This window comes from Poecile atricapillus, chromosome Z (assembly GCF_030490865.1).
Source record: "Poecile atricapillus isolate bPoeAtr1 chromosome Z, bPoeAtr1.hap1, whole genome shotgun sequence".
Lineage (NCBI taxonomy): Eukaryota > Metazoa > Chordata > Aves > Passeriformes > Paridae > Poecile > Poecile atricapillus.
This window is the reverse complement of record NC_081289.1, coordinates 43,353,375-43,369,823: the sequence shown is the minus strand read 5'-3', so window position 1 is coordinate 43,369,823 and position 16,449 is coordinate 43,353,375. Positions and strand designations below refer to the sequence as shown.

At 38.2% G+C, this 16,449-nt stretch overlaps 1 protein-coding gene across 2 annotated transcripts in view; it reads left to right on the top strand.

Moving 5' to 3' along the window:
* The window catches only part of LOC131573339 (SLIT-ROBO Rho GTPase-activating protein 1), a 139,711-nt gene that overhangs the window by 89,805 nt on the left and 33,457 nt on the right, over positions 1 to 16,449 (top strand). The window contains exons 7-12 of one of the 2 annotated variants that reach the window (XM_058827209.1): positions 6,002 to 6,223; positions 7,020 to 7,121; positions 8,775 to 8,972; positions 9,092 to 9,176; positions 13,443 to 13,470; positions 15,848 to 15,950. In XM_058827209.1, the coding sequence (XP_058683192.1) occupies positions 6,002 to 6,223; positions 7,020 to 7,121; positions 8,775 to 8,972; positions 9,092 to 9,176; positions 13,443 to 13,470; positions 15,848 to 15,950 (738 nt within the window). The remainder of the gene's footprint in view (positions 1 to 6,001; positions 6,224 to 7,019; positions 7,122 to 8,774; positions 8,973 to 9,091; positions 9,177 to 13,442; positions 13,471 to 15,847; positions 15,951 to 16,449) is intronic. The other variant, XM_058827210.1, reaches the window with a different exon arrangement.

The window sequence follows — 16,449 nt, the reverse complement described above, 5'->3', positions numbered from 1 at the left end:
TTGAGATCGGTGGACTAAAATAGCTGCATATACCATGTTTTATTATATGTCATCTAAATACTGATAGAAAACAAAGTTTTCTTTGTCATTTCTAGTTTTTCTAGAATTTATAAAATCTTGCTTGATTTTGTTATAATTTTTCCCTTTCAAATGGTTTTGCTTCATTTCTTTCTTGCTTTCCTACAAAAGATGACAGTGAATCTTTTTTATCTTTTCAATATATTTTTCTGTCTCTATTTCAATATCTCTTTTATTCCTTTCCTAGTTGCTACTGCATGTTTACTCCTGATTTCTTCTGGTTTATTCTGTTGCCTGTCCTTGTCTAATCTGTATCCATCCACTTGCACAACTTGCTCCACTCTTCTAGGCTGCCTGGGCAATGAAAATATTTACCAGGACCAGATTTACCAGGTGGATGATTAGGGCAGAAAACAAAGGACAAGCTGTGTACCTTCTGGGGTACCCCCCAAGTGAGAAGCTGACCTTACCTAATGGATGATTTTCCTGCTACTGCTTGAAGGATGGCAGATTTTTGGTCACTAGTTAGGGCATGTTTCCTACATGTGAACTTCATTAATTCTTCTTCTGGGTTCTGGAAGGAAGGAAAAATCCCTTTTTGTTTCCATTCCCTTCACCCCTTCAGAAGCTGGATAGATGCTCATTTTGTCACCTCTCCTGCCTTCCCTTTCAGAGTTCACATTTCTCAGAGAACGTCTCCAGTATGTGTTTCTACTTGGTCAGAACCTTATCAATCTGGAAAATCCATGTGATTCTTACACACTTCAGTGATGTCCACAGAGGTTTCTGTAGCAGTGAAAACTGAGGGGAGGAACCACAGGCCTGGAGGTTTACAAAGAATTGTGAGGGGAAGAGAAATGAAGCTTTCTGTCCATACACACACAGAGCTAACACTCATTGGAGTTAGTGTATGTAAAGGTATTTAAACAACCATGTAGACTAGAGTTTCCTAACTGCTAGTTTTTAATAAAAATATACATTCCACAATATTTAGTAACACAGAAAAATAGTATCTACTCTGCCTGTCTTTTTGAAAGCCATGGACAAATGTACACAATAATATTCTTTTGGCAAAATGGCTTGAGAAATTACTCTTCCCTGAGGAATTTAAACGGAAAGTCTAGCTGCCCTTTGCATCACTCTTTTGTAAGAGTAGGCTGTAAACATGTGCAACCAGAATTTGCTTCGGAGCTAATTTAATCCAATTGTGAGCTTGTTTAAATGAAGTGTCTTTCAGACATTTGTATTTAATCAGAATATGCTGTGAAAGCATTGGTATTTAGACAGTGTTTGCCACTTGACAAAGGAAACTCTTTTTGTAAATGCAAGAGTCTTGGCAAGGTTTTGGAGTTGTATCATTGGAATGTACAACATGTTTCCCACTGGCCATATGTTGCAACAGTCCATACTACTTCATTCTGTAAATCTGGTAATGTCACGGTACAGTTTGCAGTTTTCAGAGCAGTGATGGCAATTTCATTCTTTGTCCTCTCTATTTTGTCACAATTTGCTTGCCTGACTTCCTGTGCTTCCCTGAACTCTCTCTCATTGCCTGTACAGGAGGGGATTGCCTCTCCTCTGTGTCTGAATTCCAGTTAACATGGAAGAATGTAGATCTTCCCAAGCTGTTGGTGTTGCCCATAAATGAAATGGAATGTTTTCCTATGTTAGTGAAAAATATATCTAATGAAAATGGGATAAATGCATGCAATAATGTAGTAAAGTGCTCCATAATTTTTTTTTCTAAGAAGGTTGAGGAGGATAGTAGAACTACTAATTTTTACAAAAAAAAAAATTAAAAAACTAACTACTTTCCATTTGGATTCCACTGCATTTTCCACATTTGAGACTTATATGGAAAATCCTAAATTGCTGTTCCCCATCTGAATTCAGTCTGAACTGTTCAACTCTGTCATTTCATTAACAGAGCTCAGGGCTTCTGACTTAAAATTATGATGTGTTGCTCATTTTAAGCTCTTGTGATAAAAGCAATATAAAAATATTGCTAGGGTCTTAGCTGGATGATTTAATGCATTTAGTGAGCTGATGGATAAGACCAACGTTTGCAAAGAAGCAGAGAGATAAACAGGATTTGATATGCACAGTGTATTTCTGTCCTCTGCGTATTGTACTAGAGGAATTTGAATTTTCTGTTAAATAGTTCTTCTCTGCTGACTAGAGTGGGATCTAGTTCAAGTGCAGGACAGAATTAGTTTTGTTTTTTTTAATTTGTACCTGTAAAAAACAATAAGGATTGGCTGAATTAAATAAGCTTTACCTAGTATGCCGAAATTTTTTAAGATTTTGAATTTCAGAGGAGCAACAGACTATACACTGCTGCCAGTCTGACTGTTGGTGCCAGCATCTGTCCATATGGCACATACTTTTACTCATTTACATTCATTAAATTTGTCTGAGTATAAGTGGAGAGTAAGGACTTTTTTTCAGACTTACTGTGCAATTTTATGATCTGAAGATAAATACTAGGAAATAGTGATCAAAACAACTTTACTGTAGTTCTGCTGCTGAAATAAATAAAATATTAATGTGGTGGTCTTTCTTAAAGTGGAGTTTCTGAATCTCTAATTGCTGTATGCATGTTTTGGATCATTAAGAAGTTAAGGAACATTTAGCTATTGTGAACTTAATTTATTCTGCAAAGGTTCTTTATTAATCATTCATAAAACCAAGTTTAAAACTAGGGTAAAGTGTGTGCAGCTCACAATCTATTACGTAAGTCCTCATAAATATGGTATGTATCCTTAGATCCCTTTGATTTGAATGTGGATGTCTGTGTACCAGAATACTTAGAAAGTGACTTATTCAGAGATTAGGGATTTTTTAATGAATTTCTCTCTCTGTTGACATTAGAATTTTATTACTATTCCTGAAACAAAATTAAATGAAATAAGAGCAGCTTGGTTTGGTTGAAGCTCTGTGCTAAGCACTGCAGTTTGTTTTGTTCAAGCCTAAATATACTCTGGGGTACAATAAAGGCAGTAAATGCCCTTGAGACTGCTTCAGATTTAATTTCAAATAAGAATAAAATGCAAATTAAAAAATTAGTTTTTCACACTTATCCCAAATGCATTCCTCATCTCCCTTCACTTTGCCCTACCAAAAATCTTTATGAATCCGGAAATGCAAAACTCATAGTCTCTGACTTCCTTCTGTTATTTTTCATCTTCATGTCTTACTGCACCAAGTGCAGTAAAAATCTCATCAAGTAAAATCTCATCTCTCTAGCCCACAGATGGACAGCAGATCCGTGGGTAGATAACCACCCTGGCTGTACCCTCAGCGTGCTGACTAGTGAACCTCTAAGACTCCTATTTATTTTGGCTAACACTGTGGTCACTCACTTGAACTGTGGAAGTCTTTCCACAAATCTACAGATTTTTCCTGAAAATCATGTAAATACATGTGCATGTGTGTGTGTATAGACAACTCTCTTTTCTAAACCATCCTTCCAGCAGATGAAATCAGTACATTTCTTTCTGGGTAACCAAGATACTGTGACATGGCTGTTTCCTTATTTATTTTCCTATGTCTCCAAATTTTGGGGGAAGTGGGCTATGGTGTGCCAGAATTAAGAGTTGTGATGTCTGAGTGTTTAATTTCACTTTTAAAAAATAACTTCCCTCATACAAATTGTATTTTTACATAAGTAATTGGAGCAAAATGCCAAATTCAGATGTTTTTAATTCCATTCAAAGAGATACTTGTGATAAGGCATTAGTTCAGCATCTGCATTTAATTTTTGTTTTCTCTGCTGGCATTGGCATTGCAAGAAAATGCCTTAGCCTGGCAGGATACTCTGCACCACTTGAAAAATGTCTTGTCTGAGGGGCCGTATTTGTTGCCTTGTTCAGCTGTCCTCACTTGCCAAAGATGATCGTGGTGATACTGACTGTGTAGATTAAGGGTTAAACAATGAAGTTGTGTCACAGCATAAAGGTTGCAATCTTATATTCTTGAAAAAAAGCTGCATCAGAAGCCCACATGGCTCTAAGTGTAAATCAATAAGCTTTCTAGTAATACTCGGATTAATTCACTAGAGCCAAAATTCAGGCTGTAGTTTTATAACACATGGGTAGTTGGCAATGCTAAACCTGGCATTGCCCTCTATTTCTAATTCCTCTTCAGTTTAATCTTCCATGAGGTCTCTCTGAAACTAATGCACATGAAATAAAACAGCTGTCCCAATTCACTTTCTTATCAGCACTTTTAGTCTGTCTTTTTCATCCAAGATAGTGAATTAAATATGAGATCTGATTTGACATAGAACAAGAGAAAAACACCAAGAGAGTTCCTTTTAGAAACAGTATTTTTCAGGCTGGTGTTCTTTGAAATATGGATGCACCTCAGTATAAAAGTTGAGTGTCTGTTTTAGTAAGTGTAACACAAATTTCCATTTTATAAATGCAAAAGAGAGAGGTTAACATATGTGTGTTTGATTGAACATGACATCTTTTTCTTTTTCTTTGAATGGTTCAGCATCATTTTTGGAGAGCCACTGTCCTATTTGCAGTCACTACCTGGAGTACTTGCCAGGAATGAAAACTTACTCTTTCTGGAAGCTTTGTTCTGGATAAAACGGTTCTCTGTTAGATTTCAGAAAGCAACTTCTTCGCTAGTCATTACCTTACCTAAGTCAAGGTGTGGAGTGTTTCATTCCCTTCTACACACAGGTTTTGGTATGGTAAATAGGTTGAAAGCTCTTTCCTTTAGTGTATACAGCTCTGTGTCGGTCTCCCTCTCTGTCTCTTTCTTTCCATGTAAGAGGAAAGGGAGGGGAATGTGGTCCCATGAATCCTGTGGGGTTTGTACTAGTTGTGAGGGAAGTACTTATAGAAACAGTGCATATATGCCTGTAGGGTACAGTGGACTGAATTCAAACCCAGCTCCATGGTTACACTGCAAGTCCTGCAGGGATGGATGACTTCAGGCTGTGGGAGGGCACCGAGGAGGAGTGGCTGGGGGCTGAGGGATGCCCTAAAGCAGAGCGCTCTGACTGCTCTGGCCAGGCCTTGGCCTCTGGTTGGGGAAGATCTCACCTGTGTGAGTAAAGAGCACTGCTTTGTATGCAGCTGTTAGCAAACTGATGTGCCACTGTTGAGGTGAGATCTCCCCTTACCTGGAGGCTCACTGAGCAGAAACTGAGGGTATTTACTCTACAATGTAGGGAGACAATCAGTTGATATGCTACTGCTGTGACATTTTTAAAATACATTCAGCTGTTCTCTAAAATATTAACGAAACATGAATAATGCAAACTGAGGATGTTTAAAATTCAAGAACAAACACATCTTTATGTTTTACCAATTAGGTTTCAATTACATTCCATTTTGTATTAAAAAAAAGACACAAATTATGACTTTCTGCATTTAGTAACATGATGTGCATTGCTGGCTCTGTATGAGCTTGGGAAATAAAGTGTTTACATTAAATATATTTTTGTCATCAGGGAAAGGTGTTAAACCCTGTTGTATCAAAAAGCATTTTAGATGGATTGCTTATGCTCAATGTATTTGTGGAGGTTTTTGTTTGGGCACAAGCATGGCAAGCAGGAATTGCTTCAAGTTCACTTTGCTGCTGTGACTAACTTAGATGACAGTTTAAATAGGTGATTCAGGGCTTACAGGTGCTATTGATACCGAAAAGCCCACTTGTGTGTGGAGTCCTAGGCTTTATTCATATAAATACAGTGCCTGCACTTCTGTATCTGATAAGCAAACTGTCACACATGTGCACTTGATCTCTTTTCTAAAACTATCCATTAATCTTTGCAACAGATTGAAGTTATTAAATACTTACTGTCTTGACCCCAGTAGTGTATTTTAATTAGAAGATATTTTGTTAAATACTTCAAAGATAGAAAAACTTCAGGGCAGAAAATTTTAGTGACAGTTTCAGGATTGTGATATTGGAATGGCATTCCTCCTTATGAATTTGTTTTCTTTTTCTTTTATTGTTTTTTTAGTGTTGTGATCTTGGATACCATGCTAGTCTCAACAGAGCCCTAAGAACATATCTTTCTGCAGAGTATAACCTTGAAACTTCCAGGCATGAGGGATTAGACATCATTGAAAATGCAGTTGACAGCCTGGAGCCACGCAGTGACAAGCAGAGATTCATGGAAATGTACCCCACTGCTTTTTGTCCACCAATGAAATTTGAGTTCCAATCTCATATGGGTGATGAGGTCTGTACACTGACAAGTATCCCCACAGTGACTGTTTCTGTATACCAGGATAGAGAATTTATCCTTTACCAAACCCTTTTACAAAGAGTTTGGTAAAAGCTACGCAAAAGTCAGTGGATCAGCAATAACATTTTGCAAAACTTGCAGCACTGTCTGTTGCTTCAAAGTTCTCATATAAAAATTGTTTAGTGTTACTATATTCTGTATCACTCATAATGACATTACTATAAATTTTCTGGCCAGCCCATGCTCAGCCCAACACCAGTGTAAGCAGTGACTTTATGTCTTTGCCACCTGCATCACTCAGAGTTTGTGACTGCTATTTGAGAGCTGTTACAGAGCCACTCCAAATTGTTCATGCTGCAATACAGCCTTTTCCTCTTCTTCTTCCCCCATTTTATCATCTGGAGATTTCAAGCATACTGGGTACCCCAGCTGTGCCCTGTTCTGCTACACCAAAGGCCAGTAGCAAAGCAGAATTCAAAATTACCTATATACATCTTTTTTTCTGAAGGTAACTCCAGGGTTTGCATGTCTGTGTGATACAAAAGCAACAAAAAGCAAAGAGCAGACATACAGAAAGGCTGCGCTCTTTGTTCATAAGCTGTAGTACATACTTCTACACCTTATAACACATAAATACTTCAAATTTAGATAGGCACATTTTATTGTCTGCTTTAACTTTTAATAGCTTTGGTAGGAATTCATCTAGTTTTAAGAAGAACAACAAAAGACTGTTGACTGCTTTTTTTAATTACTTGCATCTTACTGCTTTTTTTTTTTGATTCTTTGTTAGGTTTGCCAGGTCACTGCCCAGCAACCTGTGCAAGCAGAGCTTATGCTTAGGTATCAACAACTACAGTCACGATTGGCTACACTCAAAATTGAAAATGAGGAGGTAAGATCTGTGTCTACAAGGGCTGAGCATTGAACATAATTTTCAGGAAGGTGTGGTATTTTCTACCTTGCCAAAAGCATGTAAATGACCCTGAAGTGGCTCCAATCTGTAAAAGTGGTTTTCATTTTAAAAATCAAATACTGGCACATATGCTAGGATAGATCCTCACCTGCTTTACAGAGGTTTAGAAACTTTGTCTTTTACCTGTCCATACATTCACATTACCGAGTTCCACATTTTGCAGATGCTTCAGTGTAAACTTCTTAGAGCACATATTTTTAAATTCTTGTGACAGAAGGCTACTGAGAACAATTATTGTCTTCTGTGAGTGCCCTCTGTCCTGTCCTCAACTTGCTACTTCTGTAGTACAAAGGAATTGGAACTGTCTTTTGTGGTAACTGAGTCAAGATCTCTTATCCCCTCAGCTACAGTTATTTATAAACATGACTAATGAATGCCTGAGATGGGAACAGCTCACCTAGCAAAATAAAATGCACTTTTTTGTAAAATGTGGAAAAAACTATGCTCTTCTCTTTTCCCTGCTCTGGCAGTGGAAATAAAATGCACTTTTATCACAGTTAAGGCAATGTTGAAGTCCTTCAGTTTAAATGAGAATCTGTTCCTAAAGGAAAATATAGAAATAATTTGATTTCTTCATGTATTTTTTACTGATAAGTTTTCAGGATGCCAGTTTTTCTCATTCTAGTGTGTATGTTGAATGTCTAGAACAAAGTATTCATGTCCATGAAACATGTACAGTAGTCTTAAAAAAACCAAAACCGCTTGCATTCAGAAAGTTTCTCAAGGTAACAAAGATGTAAGAAGAAAGATTATTTATTTCATTGAAATGAAGTGCAAGGGCATAGGGGGAGAAATTATGTTGGACAAGCATGGAAGGGATATTTGCCTATATTGGAGTTGTGTGTAGAAATGTCCATGATTTGGTTGACCCACTAGAGAAGCAAAACTGGGAAGTTAATTACATCCTTGTGAATTTTACCAGTTACTTTATTGCACTGTGGAAACTGCATCCCTTGTCCACAGCAGCCATACCTGGGTTTCCACTATGAGCTCTAGTGCTTCATAGTTTATAGGAAGGGCTGGGAGTTTGGTGTAAATTGTTCTTTCTCAGGCCCTCTCTGTTAACGATGTATTCCACTTCTGCAGTCTAAACATCACTGTGCCACTCATCATAGCACTGCCACAGCAAGCGGTCACAGATACTTTTTCTTGGAAGATCTTGTTGATCTGGCCAGATCCAGATCCCTGGATGTACAGATTCAATGTAATACACTGACCACATTTAGGAGAGCTGACCCTCCAGAGTAGTGTATCGTCTTTATTGCCTCCCAGATTAGGGAACTTAATCAAATCGTCACATTTCAATTCCAATGGCAAACAAATGCTTGAGTGCATTACAAAGCCAACACAAGAGTACATCTGTGTTTGTGGGTTAAACCATGGTAAAGCAGAGAACTAGACATGATACCTGTTACATAGATGTCTGTTACAGCACACCTAAATTTTTACATTTGCACACCAGTTTGTTTGGGGAAGTGTGCCGGAGAGTTACTGTGAGTAATGAGCTTCCGTTCTACGCTGTTCCTATATATATTTATCTGGCATTTGGCAAACTCTGCTTTTTAATACCAGGTTAAGAAAACAACAGAGGCTACCCTGCAGACAATACAAGATATGGTCACCATTGAAGATTATGATGTGTCAGAGTGTTTCCAGCACAGTCGCTCAACAGAGTCTGTGAAGTCAACAGTCTCTGAGACATACTTGAGTAAGCCTAGCATTGCAAAAAGAAGAGCTAACCAGCAGGAAACAGAGCAATTCTATTTCATGGTATGTTGGTTGCTTCCTCATTCATGTGATGCAGACCAAGCACCTGAAGTAAACTTTATCCAGAAATTCCTGGAATTTATGTGTCATGCATAGTAATAGATTCATCTGCATCTCTACAGAAATTCAGAGAATATCTGGAAGGTAGCAACCTCATCACAAAACTTCAAGCAAAACATGATTTGCTGCAGAGGACACTTGGAGAAGGTAAATACCACACAATAAACTGAAGTGTTTCCAAACTATACAGTGAACCTACTGAAATGCCAAAGATATGCAGGGAAAAAAAAATTACAAAACTTAAAGCTTAATTGTCCAGTAAACATAGATTTGATTTTTACCAGTCACAGTTTTGGTGCAGTGGTAAGAGTACACACAATAAATTGATTTTATTTCTTCAGCACATACTTCCACTGCACAGACGTTTTGACAAATGACTCTATTTGGCAACAGAACTATTGAATGAAAAATCTCATGTCTGAAAGGAGAGCAACACAGTCAGTGCAGGTTGATTTATAAGAGCTGTGACAAATGTACTGTTTCTACAGCCTAACAATTTCTGTTGACTTGAGGTTTTTTTAAGACTTGGGGGAGAGTGATCTTTTTAAAGCATACAAAATTATACAGGATGCATCTTGTACAATGGACTCGCTAGTGCAGCATTTCTAGCACATGAACACTAATGTCCTTGCAGCCTAAGGACTCTATGGAGCATTTATCAAAGGTAAAAGGTGAAATCCTGACCTCACTATTGTCAGCAGTGAGTTTCTTACAGACTTAATTTAGTGTTGTTTTTTTTACAAAGTATTTGCATATTGTAAACTTCAGTGAAGGAAACATTAATTAATAGCTCTGTGTCTGTTGATTATCATTATTTCCCATAAAGTTAGTCCATTATTAATAACAATAGCAGAGAATTATCTGTTTTCCTGAACACTCTCCACGGTTTTTAAAAAGTACATCTTGAAATCTAAACCAAGTCAGCAGAAGTAAAGATCAAATGAAGTAAAGCTGAATTATGGCAGTAATGAATCACACACTATGCACAGCTCCAGCCTATCTCTTACCAGCCCTCCCAACAGATACTTCCTCATGCACCGAAGGGAAAAGGGGAATTGCAGTACAAACCTTGAGGACTAGACACACAGAGTGGAACAGACTTGAGAGGAAGTGAGATTATACCACAAAGAATAAAAATCCTCTCCTGGAGGTTAAAGACTGTGATTTAAAGTTTAGACTCAAGAAAGGAAACCTGTTTGCTAAAAGAATGACTCTAAAAGACCTGACAACTTTCTTTTTACTGCCAAGTATCTGTTGCTAATCACATCTCTTCTTGCTTTTAATACGAAAGCTCAGATCCCCAAATCCCAGGGAGATGCCTGAACAACTGTTAGCAGTTCAGTGGCTATAACCCACAAACAAAGCCCCTGTCCAGGGAGTGACTGAGGTTGGGGATAGGACATAAGCAGTGTTTTCATTCAAAACTGACCTGTAGAATATACTAGCTGTTTCTAGACAGCTACCTATGTTATCTTGTTTTTCATGGAAGTTTTCATTTAAAAGATTTTTGTTTTGAATGTGTGTGGTGAGCATTTATTCACACAAAACAGTGTGCAGCTGACTTTAGTCAAAAAAGAGGACGTTTTTTCTTCTGCAAGCTCATTGAAAATGTATTTGGAAAAATACAGTGAAAGAGGGAGATAAAAGGCAACAGAATCTGCTGCATAAACCATGTTGGAAAAGAGTAAGGAAAGAATTGTTCGAAAGGAAACCTAAAGAAAAACTCGGCAGGGTGACCAAAGTGATAGATTGCCATTAGGCTCTGGGCCTTTCTGCCATGCTGAGGCATGCTTGGACTATTCTGTTTGAAGAGTTCCCTGCTACACACCGTCTGTAACCCCCACAGTTAATCTGTGTTGCTCACAGTGGTTTTGCACATATTTGTTGACCCAGCACCGTAGCATGGCACGTACAAATAATACCTCAAACATACACATTTACATACAAAGCTGATATTTGGAGTGAAAGCTGTCGTTCTTACTGGTTAAAAAGTTCTAGTACTCGCTTCAGCTGAGGCTTGTCCTTCCTTAAAATGCCCGTGCCTGGGATGGAGGACCTAGATTCTGAAAGTTTCTTGACTGGGGAGGATTGAAAGGATCGAATTACAGTGGAATTATGAATGTTATTGCTGTAGCTAATATAGAAATGAATTTGTAGGATGTGAGCTGCTCCTCTGCTCCCCTCAAATGGCCTTTTCTGGAAATTTTCATGTCAGCAAGACTGTAGACAAATAACACAGTGTGCTGTGTTAAATAAAGCTAGGGAGAATGCGGGGAGAAGGAGAGGATTATCTCAACTGCAAGTTTTCCTTTGGCACCCTTTCTTGCTTTTATTCAAAACTCTGCAGTGTAAGGGTGTAGGCTGAATAGATCCAGGTTCCCATCTGGTGTCCACAATGTTGACAGCATTTGGCTTCTATTCTGGTTCATCACCTGCCTACTACAGTCTTGCTGTTTATGAACACAGCAGATACATATTTATGATCTGCACAGGGAAGGTAGATGAAGTGCTCTATGCTGAATCTGCAGGTACAGAATTGGAAAGTAGATAAGAAATGCTCAAATGAACTTGATACTAAACATAGGAAGCACACTGATGCTCATATTAGTCCTGATCCAAAGGTTCATCTATTGAAAGAAGAAATTAACAAAGTAAAGGGAAATGCAAGAAAGTAAACAAGGAGTTGTAGAAGAAATTTCCCCTAAGGCAAAAAGATACCTTTTGCCCTAAACTGTTAAATACCAAAGATGTGTTTAAAATCTCCCAGGCACAATGTTTGTAACATGTTCTGTTTTACTAACATTTATTACTGAGATTTTTAGTCTCAGTGAATTTCCCTTATTAACCTGAGTAGGTAGAAGTCCCTGGCTTACTCTTTTTCTGTCATAGGGTTATTTTTCATACTCTCCTTTGATCTCTCTTTTTCACCTATCTAAAATAGATGCCAACAAGATTCACATGTCTTACTGTCAGAGATTGTTCCCAGAGCTTTTTCTTTGTGCTGCTTTCAGGGAATCCACACTTCTAGTACTGTAAAATATGTTTTCAGACTAAGGTCTTCAGTACTGTGCAGTACTTTGCATTCATCTGAACACTGGCACATAATACTGTGTTTTTCATATCACTGTTATTCATTCTTCCTGGAGTCTGAAAAGCTGGTTTGGTTTTGAATTGAGAGGTGTACTTAGACGTAGCCCAAGTAAAACTCAGAATGATTTTCAGAGGTTGTATCCATGGTTCTGTTCACTGGCATAGGTGTTTAATTCTTCCCTAATACCTTACTTGAACCTGTTAATAGTGAATTTTGTTTGCACTGTGTGTCACTTAACCCCTTTAAAGGGCTTCATAGTTTTGTCAGGATTTGATACAAAAGTATTCCAGTCATCCGCACAGTGCTCTGCCTCCTTAGCTGCTGTGATCTCTCAAGATATTAATAAATACCTTATAGATTGCATAAATGGTCCTAATGGGAAGGCTTGAGTAAATGGCTGTTACATTTTTTGCCATGATGTAAAAAGAACATTATTAGTCCACTGGGTTTCCCTTTCCTTTGCTAGTTTTTGATCAGTCAGAATATTTTGCCACTCTGTCCATGGCTGTTTAGTTTCTTTAGTCACCTCCTGTGGAGAAAGTTACCAGTGGTTTTTGAAAGCTTCAGTAAATTAATTGAACTGATTCATTGCTGTCCAATATTTTTCTGACATGTTCAAAGATTTTTAATAAATTAATAGGGCACAATCTCCCTTTGGCAATGCTGGGCTCATTGGAACTTGCCATACCATGATCTTTGTCCTGTTTTATTATTTCACATTTCATTATGATGAGTCTGTCATGCCTGATTTGCTGGTCTGTAGATCTGCAAAGGAGCCCTTCTGGAATATGATATTTGCTTCTTTACAATTCCCTGCAGTTCTCTGTGTTGTTTTGCAGTGATAGTGTCATACTTTTTTCCTGCAATACACAGAGAAGACAGAGTAGGGAGTCTTTTAATAACTACTCATGTCTAGAGCCCTGCATTTTCAGCACTGAACAGGTTTAGGCACAAGGCGCAGGGGGAGATGTAATCTAATCTTGGCACAGCTCTATTTCCATACTGATTTAGCCACTGAAACATATGAGCACCAACAATAGACATTGTTTGGAATTTTACTTGAAATTATTTACGGTATCAAGTGACTCTGTATCTTTGGGCTTCTTAAACGTTGTTCCATAACATGGGTTGTGTTTGTATTTTAAGTGGAATTGTGGAGATAATAGGTAACTACAGTGCCCTGTTTGTTGTATGTTTGTCGTTGTTTGTCTTTTGCAGGTAGTGTGAAAGTTAGGGCTAAAAATAATTTGTTAAGTATAATTTAGATACAAAAATTTCAGTCTAAAACTTACAAATCGTTTCCTGTTTATTGAACTTTCTAGGTCACAGGGCTGAATACATGACAACAAGGTAAGATATTTTTATCTGACTTGGTTTAGAGTTAAAAAATAGGTAAAATCTTGGAAGTTGCAAATTTTAGAACAACTTTGTAAGGCTTGTTGCTGTTGTTATATAAATTATGTACAGACCGTGTGTGTAACATTCAGTATTTCTGTTTCAGCATGCTTGATGAGTAAAGGATCAGACCATTCATCTTTCTCATTTTTGTGAGCTGCTTTGGACAGTGTCAAGGGTGGGCCAAGCTGAGAGATCCTTAAAAATATTTGTGAATCACATATCAAATCTGGAAGTTGCGGGTGGCACTTTAGTGCTCGAAAAATAAATACTTTCCAGTTGCCAGAGATACCTTGCCTCTCATAGTTTGTAATTCTATGGTCAGACTACACAGTTTAAAAGAAGCTGGTAGGAAGATCAGTTTGGAAAATGGGCTGTGTCTTTGATGACCTAGCTCCAGACACAAATACCTGCCTCCCCCAGCATTTATGTGTTCCATACTTAAATGGCTTCATATATCCACAGAAGAGAAGGGATTCAGTGATTGATCTCCCAGCTTTGTGCTGCACGTACTTTTTCAGTTCTGTAATGCCACACCTTTGAAGCTGCCTCCAGATATAAACCTGGATAAGCTCTGCAGCCCCCAGAGACTAGGAGGGGGCAATAGCAACTGCTTGGATTTGCAGCTGCCACTTGTATGTATCACTGCTACAGGCAGTGTGCCCTGCTAAAACAGGAACATCCAGCCCATCTTGCTTGATCTCACTCTTCCCTTCCCTTTCCATGCAATACATCCTTGCCCAATGCCTTCAAGAACCATCTTGCAAGGTCCCAATGTTCCCAGGACATTTCTACAGACTTTATACCAGGTTTTCTCCCACCACTCCATGTTCTTTTCTAGCTCTGTAAAGTTGGACTTACTCAACTACTTTCCTTACATGACATCAGTGGAAAAGTGGTTACAAATCAGAGCATTCTTCCCAATTGCTGACATTAATTCTGACAACTGTACCTTTAACTCTGCCTCCAGGTGCTACCATTCTGGGAATGCATGGAAATCAACAAGTTTATGTCTAATGAGAAAACTCTCCTTTCTTGACTCCAATGCAGGCGACTCATCAGGCTCACATCATCCTAAGTTCCCTGCTGTGTAAACAACTGAAAGGAGATGGTGGATTCAAGCAATGATTTTACTGTAGTAAAGTGGGGGAGCAGTGAAGCCATATCTTATATCTTACCTCATATCTTCTTACAGCTGGTCACTTAGAGAAAGATACTCTAAGGAGTATCTTACCCATCTGTTCCTCAGCAACAGCTCCTGGGCTTTGGCTGGGCCCTGCCTGTTGCCTCAAGGTTCAGTTCTGTTTCCAGACTCTGAGACATGCAAAAAGAAATGTTCTTTAAGCTCAAAGTTAAATTGTAGAAAAGAAGAGGATATATTTAAAGATGATTTTAAAATAGCAGATAGTACTCAAGCAAACTAAAGTCCCACTGCTGAATGCTCTATGCCTTATTGTTTCTCACTGATCCCCAAAAAACATTTGATTTTTTTGCTAAGTCCAAAAAAAACCTATAGAAACTGCTGGTGCATGGGAACTAAGGAAGCTGTTGGCATGTAGCTATTGGCATGACATTCACAAAGCAATTTGTGACCAAGAGAACATTATTTATTTCCTGTAATCTCTTTCAGTTGTAGTCACCAAATGTGTAACACACTAGGTAAAATTTTGCAGACCAAAGTTTTGTGTTTCTTATCCTTTACTTCTTTATGTGTCATGCTGGTTTTATTTATTTGTTCAAGTTGATATACTTCTAATTTCATTAGCTAATTATCAAGTTGTTTCTTTTTGTGTGTGAAGTTATTGATGGTTGGATGTGCAAGGCTAAAGCTGTTTAACCTTCCTGGCTCTAGAAAATGCAGACAGTTTGGTTTTGAAGCATCTTAGGAGTGTGCTGAGCAGCTTTAATTTGCATTTGAAGTTTCTCCAGCATGAAGCAGCTTTTCTGCTTGATAAGAGGTGCTTTGAGTGGTCTGTGTTCTGCCCTGGCTGGCAGGATGAATACCAGTGGTTGCTGCACATTTTATGCATGAAGACAACAAAAAAAGGCGCCATTCCAATTGTGCAGTGTTTGGAATAAATGTATATGGTAAAACTGCAAAACAGGGATTCGTAAAGAATGACATTATTTATCCATAAGTAGTTTTCAATGGGGGAGTTCTCCATTCTTTAATGTGTTACACTTAAATTTGATGGAAAGTCTTTATTTGATAAGTACTGTGTTTATTGCTCCCTTTACAATGTTCTGTTGTTTTGCCATGAGCTTGCAGACATTTCATTTTATTGCATAACTTAATTCTACCTTGCTCAGTAATCATATTCCCTTCCCTTAGGCCTCCAAATCTTCCCCCTAAGCCCCAGAAACACAGGAAGCCCAGACCCCGATCACAGTATAGTGCTAAGTTGTTTAATGGTGATTTGGAGTCGTTCATCAAGGTACTGGCACCAGCCGCCCCAGTGGCTGATCTCAACACTTCTTACTATAATGGTCAGCGCCTCACAACAGCTGAGGTAGATCATTATGTTTAAGTCTGTGCTGGGGCTCTTCTTTCCCAGTTGATCAATATAATACTTCCTGAAGTCAAAGGGAAAGAGGGGGATTTGTTTCTCACATTAGCCTCCCTACAGTTTTGTTAATCAAGTACGAATAGTATTGTCAGCCTGCTTTTAATAGGAAACTTAAGTTCATGTAGAAAATAGGATGTAGTGGTGCATCCCACAACTTACCACAATTTCCTGCTTGCTATTTTCATAACACCCAGTGTTGAAAGTCTGTGGAGAAGCAGTATTTCCCTGGGGTTTGATATCCAGATTTTGATTTCCTATGACTTTAGGAATTTATTATATTGTGTGAAATTGTGATCACTGCTATTCTGGATCTTGTATCTTTGCTGTATTTACTATCTTCTTCTTTCTCATACTTTTATTTCTAATA